A 14,986-nucleotide genomic window follows, 5' to 3' on the forward strand; every position below is an offset into this window, starting at 1 on the left:
AGGAAGTCCTTTCAGCAGCAAGTCTCTCTGGCGAGCGGCACCCGCGGAGCGGGGGCCGCGAGAGGTTTTAACAGCCTGTAGGGGGCGGGGCACTGGGAGGGGGCGCGGCTCACGCGGGAAGAGGGAACAGCTGATGTTACTAACGCTGTCCCTCGCAGTCCCCGGGCCGCGCCTCTCACCTCCGCTGCGGCCTCGCGTCTCCTCTCACAGGGTCTCCGGCAGGTATGGCACTGGAAGGCTGCTCCTGCAGCAACGGCAATGAGGGTTTGGAAAAGCGCTAGGAAGTCCTTTCAGCAGCAAGTCTCTCTGGCGAGCGGCACCCCCCACCATTCAAAAGTTCAACAGATTTGAATAGGTGTTCGAGGGGAGGGAATCTGTAAGGTAAAAGGCAAGGCTGCTAAGCCTCCAAATACAGTTATGTGGGGTAGAAATGGACTCCAGTTTTCTATCCTCAACAACCAGGTTACTTTAACATAAGTCTCCATAAGCGGACCGTGGAGTTCCAAAGCCCCCAATGTCACTGTAGTTTTTTTTTTTTTTTTTTTAAGTTGAGCTATCTCATACTACTAGTGTTGTGGAATATCAATTACACTGGGTGTGAAATGGCTCACACAAGCAAGCATGATTTGCAAAATGTTGAAAGTATAAGGAGATATGGCAATTCCAGTAGAAGTTACACGTTATAATATGTTAGGTTATTGTCACTTGAAAAGTGCGCCAACATCTTTTGAATTGCATCAAGGGGTGGTGAGGGAAGAAGTCAAACACCTGCCTAAAGGCACCACAGGCTAGTCCTTGTGGGAAATGGAACATCTTAGTATTGATATGAACAGACTAAGTTGAAATATTAGTTCAAACCCAGAGACATATTGCTATGCCAGAATAAGATATTTCTGCCGGCAAATGTATTAAGAAGGACCTTACTGTAAAGGCATCAGAAGATGAAAGAGTTTTATCGAAGCATATTGGGTTTGGAGTCATCAGTCATCATTCGCTGTCAGTAATCCTACAGGGTGAAAGGGGGGTGTTATGCAGAGTCTTAGTAAAGTCATCCTGCAGGAATCTCAAAATCTTCAAGATCAGATCCTTTCGATAAAAACCACAGTATATAATGTGTTGTATCATCAGGAAGATACTGGAGATGGTCTGATCAGCAGCACGGAGGATGTGTTTACTGGTGATACTAAGATGCAAGAGAACAAGATTGATTATCAGACATTCACTGAATTAGGGTCAGGTACAGAACATTCTGTCCTAATGTTGTTAGCTGGAAGAAACCAGCCTTCACCACTGCCAGCATTTGCAGGAGTAGGGCAAGATATTTTCTAATACGGACTAGAAGAAGTTTACTCAGAAAACATCCTTATCTCAGGGGTTTACTGTGCCGGGCTGACACCTATGAATAAGGCTTTCAATGTACTCAAAGAGAGAATACACTTGCATTATTACAATTTTCTGCAGATGTTTCTTCTAATGTGACATTACCCAATCAGGGCTCAGAGACATTAGGATCATACCACAGGTATTTTCAAGTTTGTAGTATCAACTCAAGAAATTCATTAAAACTCCCAAATGACAGCCGAGACAGGAGCTACATTTTTTAACATTGTTGGTGCCAAACTTTAGGTATAGAGCCTGAGATTGTACCTAATTTAACCAGTGAGTAAAATTGCAAGAAGGTCAACAAGGTGATAATGGGGCAAACATGCCTATAAGAATTGGAGATGCCTGGGTTTCTCAGGTCATAGGGAGACCGAGATTCTCTTGGATATTTGAAACCAAAGTTCCGCAGGAATTTGAAGGTTTTATAAGAATTACAAGATTATTGTGCAAGTCTTGCAGTTGTGTCAAGGTAGCACTTACAGCAGTCTGATCCCTGTATGTCATCTCTCATCCCAGAATTTCTTTGTGGTATTTGTTTATGATTGGTATATTCTTTATGCACAAATAGGCACTTTCATTGGGTGTAGTCTGCTTATTGAGGCATAATTCATTTTGCAAGCATGTTATTACTGAATGCTTAGTACTCTTCCATTGATCCATTAAGTTTGATGGAGCACTTGCCTATAAACATCTAAACACATGATCTGACATTATGGTAAACTGCCAGGGTCCCTAAAAAGGGACATGTATAAATCATCAACTTCATTTACTTGTTCAAAGTTTTGATCTTACTAGAAATTCGTTTCTCTGGATCTGCCCCCTCTTCGTCGCCACTGTCTTCTTGAATGGCATCCTCTGGAATGGCTTGCATCTGAACACCCGGAGCATGTGGTAGCATGCGTAAGTTCTCAAATAAGCGCTGTCTATAAAATAAATGAAAACAGGAAAAAAACTCACAATAGATGTAAAACATCAACAGGTCTAAAAGAGTAATACATTTAACTGCAATCATTTTTAGATTTGAGCAGATTATGGGAATGCTCATTCTGCAAGTTAACTGGCTCACACTGAAGAACTGGAAGAGGAAAGAAATTCATTTATTTGTAGCAATGGGTTTCCAGAATTGGTCCCTTCCATGGATGAAACAATTATGAAAACAATGTTACCATACTGTATTATATTGCCATAAAAAGCGTATAAAAAATACTCTGCAACTTTAGGAAAATGAAAAGTCTTATTTCATTTAGTAAAAGAAAAGATCTGTGTGGCATTCAATTTATTGGGAGTGATACATATGCTACCACCAAACCACACCATCTTCCCCAGTAAGACGTGACAATTCAAAATTCCTAACCCCTGAAAATCAAAGCCAAACCAGGAGGTGTATATAGTAATTACATGAGCCTATGAGTAGGAGTCTGTCCTAGTACCCTCTCATTGGCAGCTCTTGCTACCAACCATATGCAGAATCCATAGGCAGAGCTTGCTACTAACCATATGCAGTGAGCTCACAGTAGTGTCAGATTACTGAGTTTACAAGGATAGCAGCAGTACCTTTCACAAGGATTTCTACACTCACCTTGAGTCACACAGGACATAAACACATGTCCTGGTATCTGTCAAAGAACATCCGAGTAGGATAAGTTCTACTCCCTAGGTCAGGTGTATCATATGGACAGAGATGGACGTAGCAAGCGATCTAAGGGAGTTATTTGCCGTTTGGGGACATGGTACTCCACCATAAACATAGTGACAGGCCTTGTCCCCCCCAAAGTGACCTTCCATCCACTCCGAATGGTCATGTTACTGGTTGGAGGAGCCTCCAATGCCAGCAGTAACCGTACACTGCCGACCATTTGGTTGTTTGTATATGTCCGAACCTGTTAAAGGGAGTATGTGGATGAAAAACAAATGTTAGTTGAGTGGCTTCAAATGCTCACAAAAAAAAGAAAGTAGACAGAAGGCTCTTCCTTTGAGACTAGATTTGTTTTGTTCCGGATATATGAATAGGATATGATGAGAGCAAAATGTTTGGCCATGACGTCATCCATAGTCACAGTAGAAATGGAGCACATGCTTTTTGCTCTCATCATGTCCTATTCAAATATCCGCAACAAAATAACAAAAATCTAGTCTCAGAAAGTAAAAGGAAGAGCCTTCTATCTACTTGCTGAGACCAGATTTGTGAGCCCTGTGCTCTATTTCTACGGTCACTATGGATGACTTAATGGCCAATGTACTGCTCTGACTTGTCCTATTCACATATTTGTAACTAAACAAATTAGAGTAACTAAATAGTGATTATTAAAAGATCTTGAGTATATAAATCTTTCGTGTGGTCCACATCGATATCAGAGATTGCTAGTAACATATTTTGAAAAAAATCTAAGACCATTGCATCTTGAGAATTCCTGCGTGGGATGAAGAGCATGATCTGGAGATTCGCTGTAATGAATGTTTTACCCAGGTTTTTTTCGGATTGAAAACAACAATGAGAAATACAAATCAGACTATTTGGAAGACCTGTGGAAAATATTATTCCTTGGTTGGACTTATGTTGGCTTAACAAGCACTGAAAGTGTACGAGTTTTGCTGAACACACAAAACTGGGATAATGGCCCACTTCAAGAATGGGATACTGGATCATTTAACAAATCTTGAGAGGGGCTTGGTAGATATCTCTCAGTACCAGAAAAGAACTTCTAAGGAAGTACTGCGGTATACCCACGAGTGATATCGCTATGTATAGCTTGATAAGTCACCGGCTATTTCTAAAATATAAGTATCTGTGATTCTCCTCAGAGCAGAAAACTTCCAAACTACGGTTGAAAAGAAGAGGCTTTTCAGCATCAAAGGTAGGGTGTGTGAGTTTTGGCTAAAGACCATTTATAATTTCTGGGTTCTAAAGTAACAAAGACTTAGTGTCACAGCCGCGCTTACAAAGTTTTAAAGGCAAAAGTGTGTTAGGACAAACATTTGTAAGCCACTCCTTAACTCTGAAAGATTCCCAAAAGAGGTGTCCTCTATCTGCAAGCACAAAGAGAATAAGTGAGGACATGCCGAGACAACACACCAGACATTTCTAGTTAAGTCAGCCATAGGAAATACAATTTTCCACAAAGTGTGTCATAGCGGAGACAATAGCTAAATCTTGTAACATTGTTGGTGGCCAAACAGTCTGTAGCCCTTGAATTAGGCTGTTAGTTGAAATTAATAAGGCAACTATGCTGAAAACAAAACAAATGTAGTAAAAAAAACAATATGCAAGACAAAGCTAACACCCTAATCCCTCGGTAATAGACATCAGTCCTGCAGGTAGCACCAGGGGGTAGTGGGGAAAAAAAACGAGGCGAGATATATCCCGATCAAAAAGGAAGCTGTGAATACATACATAAGGGACCTTCTATGCAACTTTAATTAAAACTGCAAATTCTCAGCTTTCAATTCTGCCAGCTTGTTGAACTAGTCTCCAAGCCAGTGAAGTTGTATAGAAGAGTGGTAATGTGTGAGGATACACAAACACACTTATACAACAGCTTCCAAATAACCAGCTTCGGTAACAAAAAAACAGACAATACATTCAAATACGTCTCGATCCTCCTGGCTTGGCAAGAAAGAAAAAGAATGCACATAATTAACAGCCAATCATATGCACAACCTAAAAAGAAACATACTTTATCTTCTCCATGTATTCTGGCGTGTTCTGATTGGTCATATTCGAAGGGCTGATGTGGAGTTTAAAGTCAGGTCCAAAATATTCGAAGTAGTCATTATACGGCAATTCTAATTGGCAAAAACAATGGTGAATGAGAATCAATAATGAATTTGCATAATCTGCAGAATTTAGTAAACAGATGTCACTTTAAATGCTGGTTACAATTTCACAACAAATCTAAGAATTTGCATCCATTTTTACAATTTGCAAATCACATTTTACGATTAATCTTTGAAGTAAATCAAACTGCACTTTAGGCAATACTCGCAGAAGAAGAAGAAAAGAAGTTAATTAATAAAGAAAGTTATCTTTCATGCATGGAATCAAAACTTAAAATTTCAGTGTGCTGATGCATACACACACAGACAGACCAAGTAATGGCCAACTCTTATATCAAATGCAAACATAACAAAATAACCTGTGCTCCTTTCTAAAGTGAGGAATAAATAAGTTATGGGTATGCAAAATCACAGGAATGGAGACTGCCATAACAAAAGTCACAATGTACTAAGGTACTTGCAAGACAGAATGACTTTGAGCTTGATATCTCATTCAGAGAGGGCATAAAGGGATTGTCTCCCCTTACCTTTATGCTTTGTGTCTGCAGTTGTGATCACACACGATTTAAAGGCTTTTAACACCTGGCCTTAAGTGGTAACAAATTTGCGAAGTAGACGCCGACTAAGAGGGTACACTACATGCTCTCAACTAGGTCATTTACTGAATGGCAACTTTTGTTTTTCAAGCAACTGCTGTCTCTTGCATGCTTAGAAAGCAGGAGATTGTTATAAAAAGTCTCTTGCTTCATATACATTACACATACATTGCACATAACTTATTAATGAGGCGGGAGATTGTGACCTGAGAATGTTTTTTTTGTGATTCGACAGATTAGCAAATAAGGCACCAACATAAAATAAAGTGCATATGCAACACATTTGTTGTGTAAAAACACCAACTAGTTTGCCAAATGCCTTTTGTGCATTGGGCGGTAAGAACAATATTGTTTCACTTAAAACATTTGCTATGTACTTTATTTCTTTGATCGTTGTGATTGATAATGCTATTTTAAAAAGCCCATATCTATCCTTTTGCATGCACAGTTCTGTCTGATATGGGTTTCCTAAGCCATGTTTGGACTATTTCTGCTTTGAAAGGTCTATCTCAGTGGTTCTTAACCTTTGCCTTTTGTGAACCCCCACATAATCATTACTTGGACCTGGGGACCCCAACTGAATCATTATTAGGATCCACTGAGTCATTACTGGAAGTCAAGGCCTAAGCAGTTTCGATGATTTGAAAGTCAAAACAATACATATAAAATACAGAAAAAAACATTCATCAAACAAATACAGAAATTATTAAATATCTATTTAATTTACAAACAAATATAAAAAAGTTACATTTCAAATTTTAATGGGAAGGTTGGAGCTTGTCTAAATTCCACTCATTAACCATACCATATTCCATATGGTGCGCTTGCACTCTAGCCACAAACCAATCTGATACTAACTTAGCAGCTAGATCTTAGGATTATACAAGTTAGAGCAAGGAGAGTTTGCTGCAAGATAACTCCGAGACTGAACTGTCTCAAGACCGGTAATAGCGACATTTTAAATTGATAACATTTTGTGACGTACACATAAAAAATAGGTTAGTTTCAGGGAAAAATATTTTTTAAAAAATCCAAAGGGGATGAGGATTTGGAGGAAATTACATCGGTAAGCAGTTCAAACAAATGACAAAACATTACTTCCAAAATGTAAAAATTAACCATATAACATGTAAATGAGTTCAAGAGCTCCTAGCTACCCCAGTGCTTGGAAAAGCATCTGAAGCATGTAGCGAGCTCTAAGGCTTTTGTATATCCGTAACAAGTAATCATTGAACCTTGATGGTTTCCTTTCAGGTAGTTGTTTAGGTTTTCAAGGTCTACAAGTAGGTGTAGTAATGCTAACCTGCCAAGAGAAAACCTGGACTGAAAGAGCTGCTTCCAAACAGACATTGTGTATTTTGGGAGAGTTTGCGAGCTCTGGATCATGCACCATGTGGACAGGATGTGTAAATGTACAACATTTCAATTCGGGGTGAGGATCAACCAAGCCCCAAATATAGCTCAGATCATTTAAAAGCTGGAAACAAATTAAACCCTCACCATTCGGAATTTCGCAATCCAGTGCAACAGCAGTTTCATACGTCCAACATCGTGCCACGTTACGGATCGTATATCCACCACCTCCCAGCATAAGCATAGGCAAGTTAAAAGTCTTCACAACTTCAACACATTTTGCATGACCTAAGGATGAAAAATACACGAAGACCAGTTCAATAAGCCATCATCTAATAAACAGGTTAATACAAATGGAACAACTGTGGGACATTGTACAGGAATGTTCCATGAATATTCCTATAAACACATTCACAATAAAAATATTAACAAGTAGCATGAACCAAAAAGTCACTCACCTGACATAGGTAATAATTAGTGACATTAATGGGGAGGTAGCAGGGGGGACATAGTTGTATACTATGTTTATATTATCTGAATTACCAAGTAGGGAGATAGGGAAATAACCAGTTAACATGTTATTACATGAAAGCAGGACAAAATCATGATATCTATCTAGAAAGCTGTCTTAATATCCATACTGCAACAACATTTCGATGGATTGACACTTATCCTGGAAACCTAAAGTGGCTAAAGTGTGGAAGGATGCCAGCAGCATGCTCAAAGCTAGTGCTATGCAAATATACCATCAGCCTTTTCAGTTCAGTGTAACCTTGCAAGAGTCAATTCTGCAAAATGGAAAATACTAAAAGTTCTGAGCAGGTCTTATACACATAAAAACTGCCACCCATTAAAACAATACGTCTGGATTGTGTTTTGTAGCACGAGTAAAACACTTAGGAAAACTGCTACAGTGAAAACAAAAGCGACTGATTTCCGTATACACTGCTTCTATGAGATAAATACCTTAATGTGTGATGATAGAGAGGAAATTTGGTATGTAAAATAGTCGCTCTTGCATTGCAATTCAAGCACACCATCAGAAGCAAAATGATAATCCAAGAAATCAACATCAGAAGGTGAGAGAGAAGTACAACTCTAGGACGAGACAAAGCCTGCTTTATGTAGATTTTGTAAAGAACTGTAACAGTAGGTCAATAAGACTGCTGCACAGTCTGCACAGTCCTGATGGGCAAAGGCAAGGTAAACAGGCCGAGCTCATTATAGCTATGTGTTCTTTGTTGTAATTGTGGCATGTTATTTTTTCAGAAAAAAGCGCATCCTGGCAACCATGCCGAACATCCAAATGCATAGTTGTGTGTACACACACACATTCAAACACATACAGGCACATGGAGAGACGGAGAAGAGCGCAAGAGTGCTGAAGTGGCTGAGGTGGTCGTGGCTGAGGAGGTCCCGTCTGCCGGAAGGCCGCTTGATTGACAAAACACTCTGGCCACAACCCGCAAGGAACTATGCTGGCCTATAGCTGGCTGCCCCAATCTGGCACAGAAGGGCGAAATTGTATAGACAATGCTGCCCCGCGTGGCCTGTGGGGGATACTCTGAAGCCCCACGAGTAATAAGGGGGTCATAAATGACCCGGTGAACGCAGCAAGGGCCTACTTCTCATAGACTGCTACAGTGTGTATGAATGCCAGAGGTGGATTACTGACTGGAGGAGAGGTCTGCCAATAAAGCCGGGTGGCACATGTGGCGATATGTTTTTGAGTCAGCCATCTGTAGGGTCGTCATCCTTCCAGCGACCACAGGCCAAGATGACCGAGCAGTGCCCTGCAATTATTTGCACATTTGAACCATTGGTGCCTCCATGCACTGGAACAGCCAGCAACAATGTAAGATGGGGTTCTACATTCCCATATCCCCCAAATGGAAAGCCACACTAAGAGGAAGCCTGATCGCATACTTTGACATCAACAGAACAGCCCTCTACCTGTGGAAAACATGTTGCTGACCAAATCAAAGCTAATGGACAGTCTCAACCTTTAAACGTCCATTCCAGCTCTTTGTATGAATCATACAGGGAGTCTGGTATGTCTGGGTTCAGCCATTTATAAAAATCTCTAGGAATATTGCCTTGCCCAGTGGCTTTATTGCAGGAGAGGTTAGAGAAGATGTATTTGGAGATTTCCCCTTCAAAAGAGCCCTTCCATCGGCATCGAGGCATGACAATCTGAGAGTGGCAAAGAGGAGATCCGCCCTCTCAGGTGCCCCGCCAGGCTCCAAGCTGTGCAGGGCCTGGTAATATGCTCCAAATTACGAGGCTATTTCTTGGGACTTGCGAAGCAGATCCCCCGCTCCACTACAGATGGCAGCAGTTGTCTCCAGTTGTTTAAGTTGAGTGGTTAAGCATCTGAAGCCTTTTTCCTTTTGTTCACAATGCCGCACATGCAGTTTATAGAGCACGTATTCCACCTTGGATGTGTACAGGTGGTTGAGTTCCGCCTTTGCAGCTTTTGACTGCTGCCTGAGGATTTGTGTGGAACAGCTCACGTAAGCTTGTGAAGCTTGTGATTTGATTTAATGTCAGTCTCTAAAAGGGCCTATCATTTCCTCTGCCATTTATTATCAAGAGCTGTGTGGCACATAATCTGGCAACGAAGAGTGGCCTTAGCCACCAGCCACAGTTTGTGCGGACCACACAGATCCCCAGTTCTCCTCCTAGTATGTGGTTATGTAGGATTTCAGGAGGCGTTTTTCATTGAGAAGTTTGTAACAGGAGGTGTTAAGGCACCAAGGTTTACAATCGGTTTTATAATCTCGCAGTCTATAGCAAAAACAACCGGGGCGTGGTCAGAGGGATTCCTCCAATTTGTTGCAACACGCCACTAAGGACGCTAACTGGTAAGAGGCTAGAAAATAGTCCAGCCTTGACTGCGTCCCATGGACCGGGAACATGTATGAGAATTTCTTGTCAGACGGGTGAAGCAGATACCAGATGTCAAGCAATATCTCGTCGTTCATGACATCTGGGAAAATTGCACTGTCCTGTTTTCTGGACAAGTCAACAAGGCCGGTGTGGTATAGTACGGTGTCTGGCGGTCGGTTCAAATCATCTCCTAGAATAATAAGTTTGGGGCCAGTTCAGAGAGGAGTTTGTTTAGTGCAAGAAAGAAACTAGGTTTCAATCCAGTAGGGGGAAAGATCCAACCAATGCTCAGGACCCAATCTCCTAAGCGTAATTTAGCGAACGCATACCAGCATTCATCATCAGTTCAAGTCGGCAGCACCGTGCAAGGCGTAGTAGCAGCTCACATTTTCTCAGCAGGAGGGGTTTCAGTAGGGTACTGGATAGGTGATCTACACCTGTGGATAACGGTGCCCAGCCAATAATGCTCAGTTTGCCAGCCTCAAGGGCAGAGATGAGCATCTCCTGCAATTGGGTTATATGAGTGTGTTTTAAGGCTAAATAAGAGGATCTTTATCCCCTTCACATAATGCATTAGGCCATTAACATTCAAGGATGTGATCCGAAGGGCGGCATTTGCCATTGTGATGAGGGTCACAGCTCAGTCATGGGTAATTTAGGGGTGCACCACAGGGTAAAAATAAATAAATCACAACTCTATGCCCCCTAAGCAGTGGTAGCAAGTGGCCGGAAAAGAATCTCCAATATTAAACAGGTTTGGGTTAAGGGGAGAAGGTGGTTTGTATATTTGTAACGCAAGATAGAGTCCAAGATACTGGACCAGCAAGCCGGCGCTTGTGATGTATGAACTTATTGAACTTGCATCCTTTAAAAAGTAGTCTAAGACGAGACACGTGTCGGCTGCCTTATAATGTCAAAGAATGAAGGTGCCAACAATGCAGGATCATTGAATCTTCACCAACAAAATCAGACCTGTTCTTATAGCAGACAATCAAAATACTTGTACTGCTCTGGATGTAGTCACAAAATTGTGTTATGTGACAGAGGTTCCTTTTTCATGTATATTATACACTATTATGGTAGCATAGTGTCTAACCTATAGAGCACACATGACTTAGAATCATACCTACATACCCAGTATATTTAGAGATGCGGAATATTGTATACCACTGCTACCAATTCTCTTTGTATCTATGGTAGGATATAGAGCTGATCCCAGTATACACAGATCAGCATGTGTAGTCTCTAATAGAGGTAAATACTGGCATTTGGAGCTAACTGGATATGAAATTACAGTGCCTGATAAAAAAAGAAAGTAACGTAGTCATGCAAGAAACGGTAATAGCATTAATAGCATTAGCATAGGTTCCTCATCCCTTAAGGTGTTGGTGGCGAAGGTAAAGGTAGGGGTCGAGCGTAGGGATAGAATCATTGCATATGTGCCCTGGGCCATGTCTGGGATAATGTGCCAGGCGGGGAGGGGGGTCAGAGCATCCATGATACTGGTATGCACACTGAGGAAAGGGAAAAGGAAAAGGAAAGTAAGAAGTAAGGGGAGTTTGGGAGGTGTCAAGGACAGGGGTGGGTTGGAACCCAACTGAAAGGGGATCTTCTGGGTCCTACCAGAAGCTGGCGGCCTCTTCACAGGACCAGGGTATGGCAATACCTAGGGGCAAAGTCATTTAGGAGAGACCCAGGATGCTTCAGGGTGCCAGGGGCAGTAAGCTGATGACCATTAAGTGGAATAAAATGGTGTGTGTTTGGGAGGGGGTCGAAGGGGGCAGGGAAGAAAGCGGGGAGGGACTGGGTCAGGAGATGAAGCAGACCATGAAAAGGCAATTATGTAGCTATGTATCGGGAAATATTGTGATGTGCACAGAGCACGTGGTACTTATCCGGCTCCCTACCACTGTCCATGGGTCAGCATCAGTCGGGTGTGGAGTCACCACCATCCAAGGAGAGTTTAATGGGGACATGGATTTGTCTCTGGTTGAACCTTGGGTGAGTGCCACAGCTTTCTGGATATTTTCTTTTGGTTGGACTGTTTTTTGATGAACCTATCCTGTGTCCCGCCCTGCTGGGCGGGTTGAGGCGCTTCTCGGCAGGAAGAGGAGGGGGGATCTCCGGAGAGGGGAAATCAGTGTCCAAACCGACTTCATCAAGGCCCTACAGGAAGCACTGCTAGTCCCTGGGTTCATAGAAAGTTTTTGCGTGTCAGACTTTAGTGATGCACATTCTAGCGGGTTTAAGCAGGCCATATTTAAAGTTCAGTTTCCATAGTTGCGGTCCTATTAGCAGAAAGGCTTTCTTCTTCATGCTGGTTTCCTTTGAAAAGTCTGCGTTTTTTTTCATTTTGGAGAGTCCAAGTCATAGGATCCTTGTTGACACAATGTCAGTTAAATCTGTTGGGTATGCAAAACGGGCACCCTTTTTCACAAACCCTCCAGATGGCCATTAAACAGTCCAAAATCAGAGAGGATGGTATTGACCTCAGTTGAGAGGTCCGAGATTTTAGACTCCTTGGTGCCCAGCATTGCTCCCACTGCAGTAATGTCTTGCAGGATAGCCTCCATTACTTCTGTAAAGAGCAATTGAAGCCTGGCCTTTCTGGAGGCCATCACCCAGTGTGTTTGAGAGGGGTGGTGTAGTGAGTGAAGTGCCCCGTTCCAGATGAGCAGATGTGTGGAAGTGCTGTACTGTGTGGCGCCTGGCGGCCCACGGAGTTTTGTGGATAATGCCTAGTGCTCATGCATTGCAACCACTGGTCGTCAGCTGCCTGCTCGTTGAGACATAGGGGGATGTGGGTGGCACCAGCTTCGGAGTGGGTGTAGGGGGAAGAGACGCCCTGCAGTTGCAGGAGTTTCCCAGGGCTGAGGTCTGTGATGGAGGGACGAGAGAGAGCGATAGCAATAAGTCCAAGGTCCCTTTGTCTTGAGTGGAGGAGAACAATGTGGGACCCTGGTGAAGCTGTGAGATAGGCGAAGCACCTAATGAGGCAACAGACCGGCAGGCATGCAATACTGCACATGAATCAAGAGTTAATGTCCAGAGGGGCACAGGAGTATCCCCTCAATGTAGCCCCCATGCTCTGGCTTTCTCTACCCATGTCCTGCTACCATCCCGGTGAGCGAAGCCCGTGCTGAGAGGACCGCACCCTTCACAGAACACTGCAGTCACCGGTGCAACTAGGCACCGATGGGGCGAGTCAGTATATAGTTCCGAAGTTGTAGGGGATGGCCTGGGAGCCCTTGGCACTGCTTCATGAAGGGCAGAAGAAAACTACTCCACGAGGGCCATCCCAGGCTGGACAGCAGATATATGGGAGCACAGTGCAGCTACATGCTACAGCCTTGTGCAGGGATGCATAGAAGGCCAGATCAGTGAGGCAGCATGTGTGTGAAGAAACCTACGCCCCTCGCCCAGACTCAGTTGCCACCGACTTATCTATGGCCGACCGGATCATATGGCACAGGGTCTTCAGCATCACCCCCTAGGAATGTAATGGGGAAAGGGATCCTTCGTCATGAGGCTTGGCAACAGTGTGGATAGGACAAGCAATGAGGCCAGTCGCTGCAGCCCCGGGAGGCGCTGGGGCACAGGCTCCAAGCATGGTCCACAAGTTCAAAAGTGGGTCTCACCACCCTTTGGCACATCTTTCGTGTGCCTTACGCCCTTCTCCCGTTGGGGCAGAGTTGAGCAGGTGGAGTGTGCTGTAGGGAAAGCAAGGGCCCCCAAAGGGATCCTTCGCCGAAGTGCTCACAGGGAGGCAGCCATTTTGTCAGTGGGGCCATAGCTTCAAGAGTTTCCCTCCTTTAAATTATGAACCATTTGTTTAAGTTTAGTTTACTTATAAAGCGCATGGTACACCTTGTAGGATTTTTGGTGCTATCAGCCCGGATGCCACTACAGGAAAACAGGATTTTTTTTCTTCTTTTCAATAAAGCAAATTATTTCACTATTTTGGAGAATGCTATAAACATATGACGATATTGAATGCTTGAGAGATGGAACCCTTACTACAGCACTGCGATGAGTGTTTTCAAGTGAAGAAGCCTAGACAGTGCTTCCTACAGAGCGCTTTCTTAATTGTTAGACAAAAGCAGTAAAGTAAATAAATGTAGAAAGCAAATTTTTTGCTACAGAAAAGATAAGATGAATTATAATCTACTTCAATAATTACCGTGACTATATTACTTTGGCATCTAAAAATGAGAAAAGGCAATGCCAGGAACATTCACAAAAGTTATTCTTGGAATTAAATTAGAAAGCATCACCTTACGCCGACATTGTGTAGTCAAAAGAAGGTTTAATATATTTGCAAACGTCTGTTTTTGCAGCTTCATCAACAGTAAGCTTCTGCCAGAGGAATAAGAGCACATTTTCCAAGCATACGGTTTACGATATTTAGCAGCTTAAAGAACATAACTAGTAAAGTTTTGACAGATCTTGCCAAGGAAACTACTGTGTCTGAAGACTGCACCTTTCCAGCACCAGAAAACATACTTGCAGATTTCCAACAATTTACAAAGTACAAACAGAGTGAATTATTGAAAACATTTCCTTCCATCCAGTTTGCTGTATGGAAAGAAATGGTGCATTATGTAGGTACGTTTTTGAAATGTGTGTGCTATCTTTCATGTAGACAAATTTTTAGATTGAATATTTAATACCCTCAGTATTAACAATTACAATTGTGTTCGTTATTTATAGTATTAAGGCATTTACAAGATTTATTGATTACAAATCATCATAATGCAATGAAGAAGCACAAACGCTATTAAAAGCACACTTTTTGCTTATGGATGCAAGGTATTGTTAGACTTCATCCTGTAAATTATTTACACTTGTTGATTACAATTCACAGCACGAAATATAAAAAAATCCAATAATTTATAAGAAAAAAATGAATTGGCAATAAAACGGTCGGAATGTGCTACAATAATAATGGAACAGGACCCCATTGTTGAACAGACTGCATTAATAAATTAAGA

General features: G+C 42.3%; 1 protein-coding gene across 1 annotated transcript in view; it reads right to left on the reverse strand.

The window, feature by feature from the left end:
* The window catches only part of HDAC2 (histone deacetylase 2), a 149,625-nt gene that overhangs the window by 34,402 nt on the left and 100,237 nt on the right, over positions 1–14,986 (reverse strand). Inside the window, exons 9-11 of the mRNA XM_078648570.1 lie at positions 7,254–7,394; positions 5,058–5,166; positions 2,176–2,306 (exon numbers count right to left, since the gene is read on the reverse strand). Coding sequence (XP_078504696.1) covers positions 2,176–2,306; positions 5,058–5,166; positions 7,254–7,394 — 381 coding nt within the window. The remainder of the gene's footprint in view (positions 1–2,175; positions 2,307–5,057; positions 5,167–7,253; positions 7,395–14,986) is intronic.

Source organism: Lissotriton helveticus, chromosome 6 (genome assembly GCF_964261635.1).
Source record: "Lissotriton helveticus chromosome 6, aLisHel1.1, whole genome shotgun sequence".
Taxonomy (NCBI): domain Eukaryota; kingdom Metazoa; phylum Chordata; class Amphibia; order Caudata; family Salamandridae; genus Lissotriton; species Lissotriton helveticus.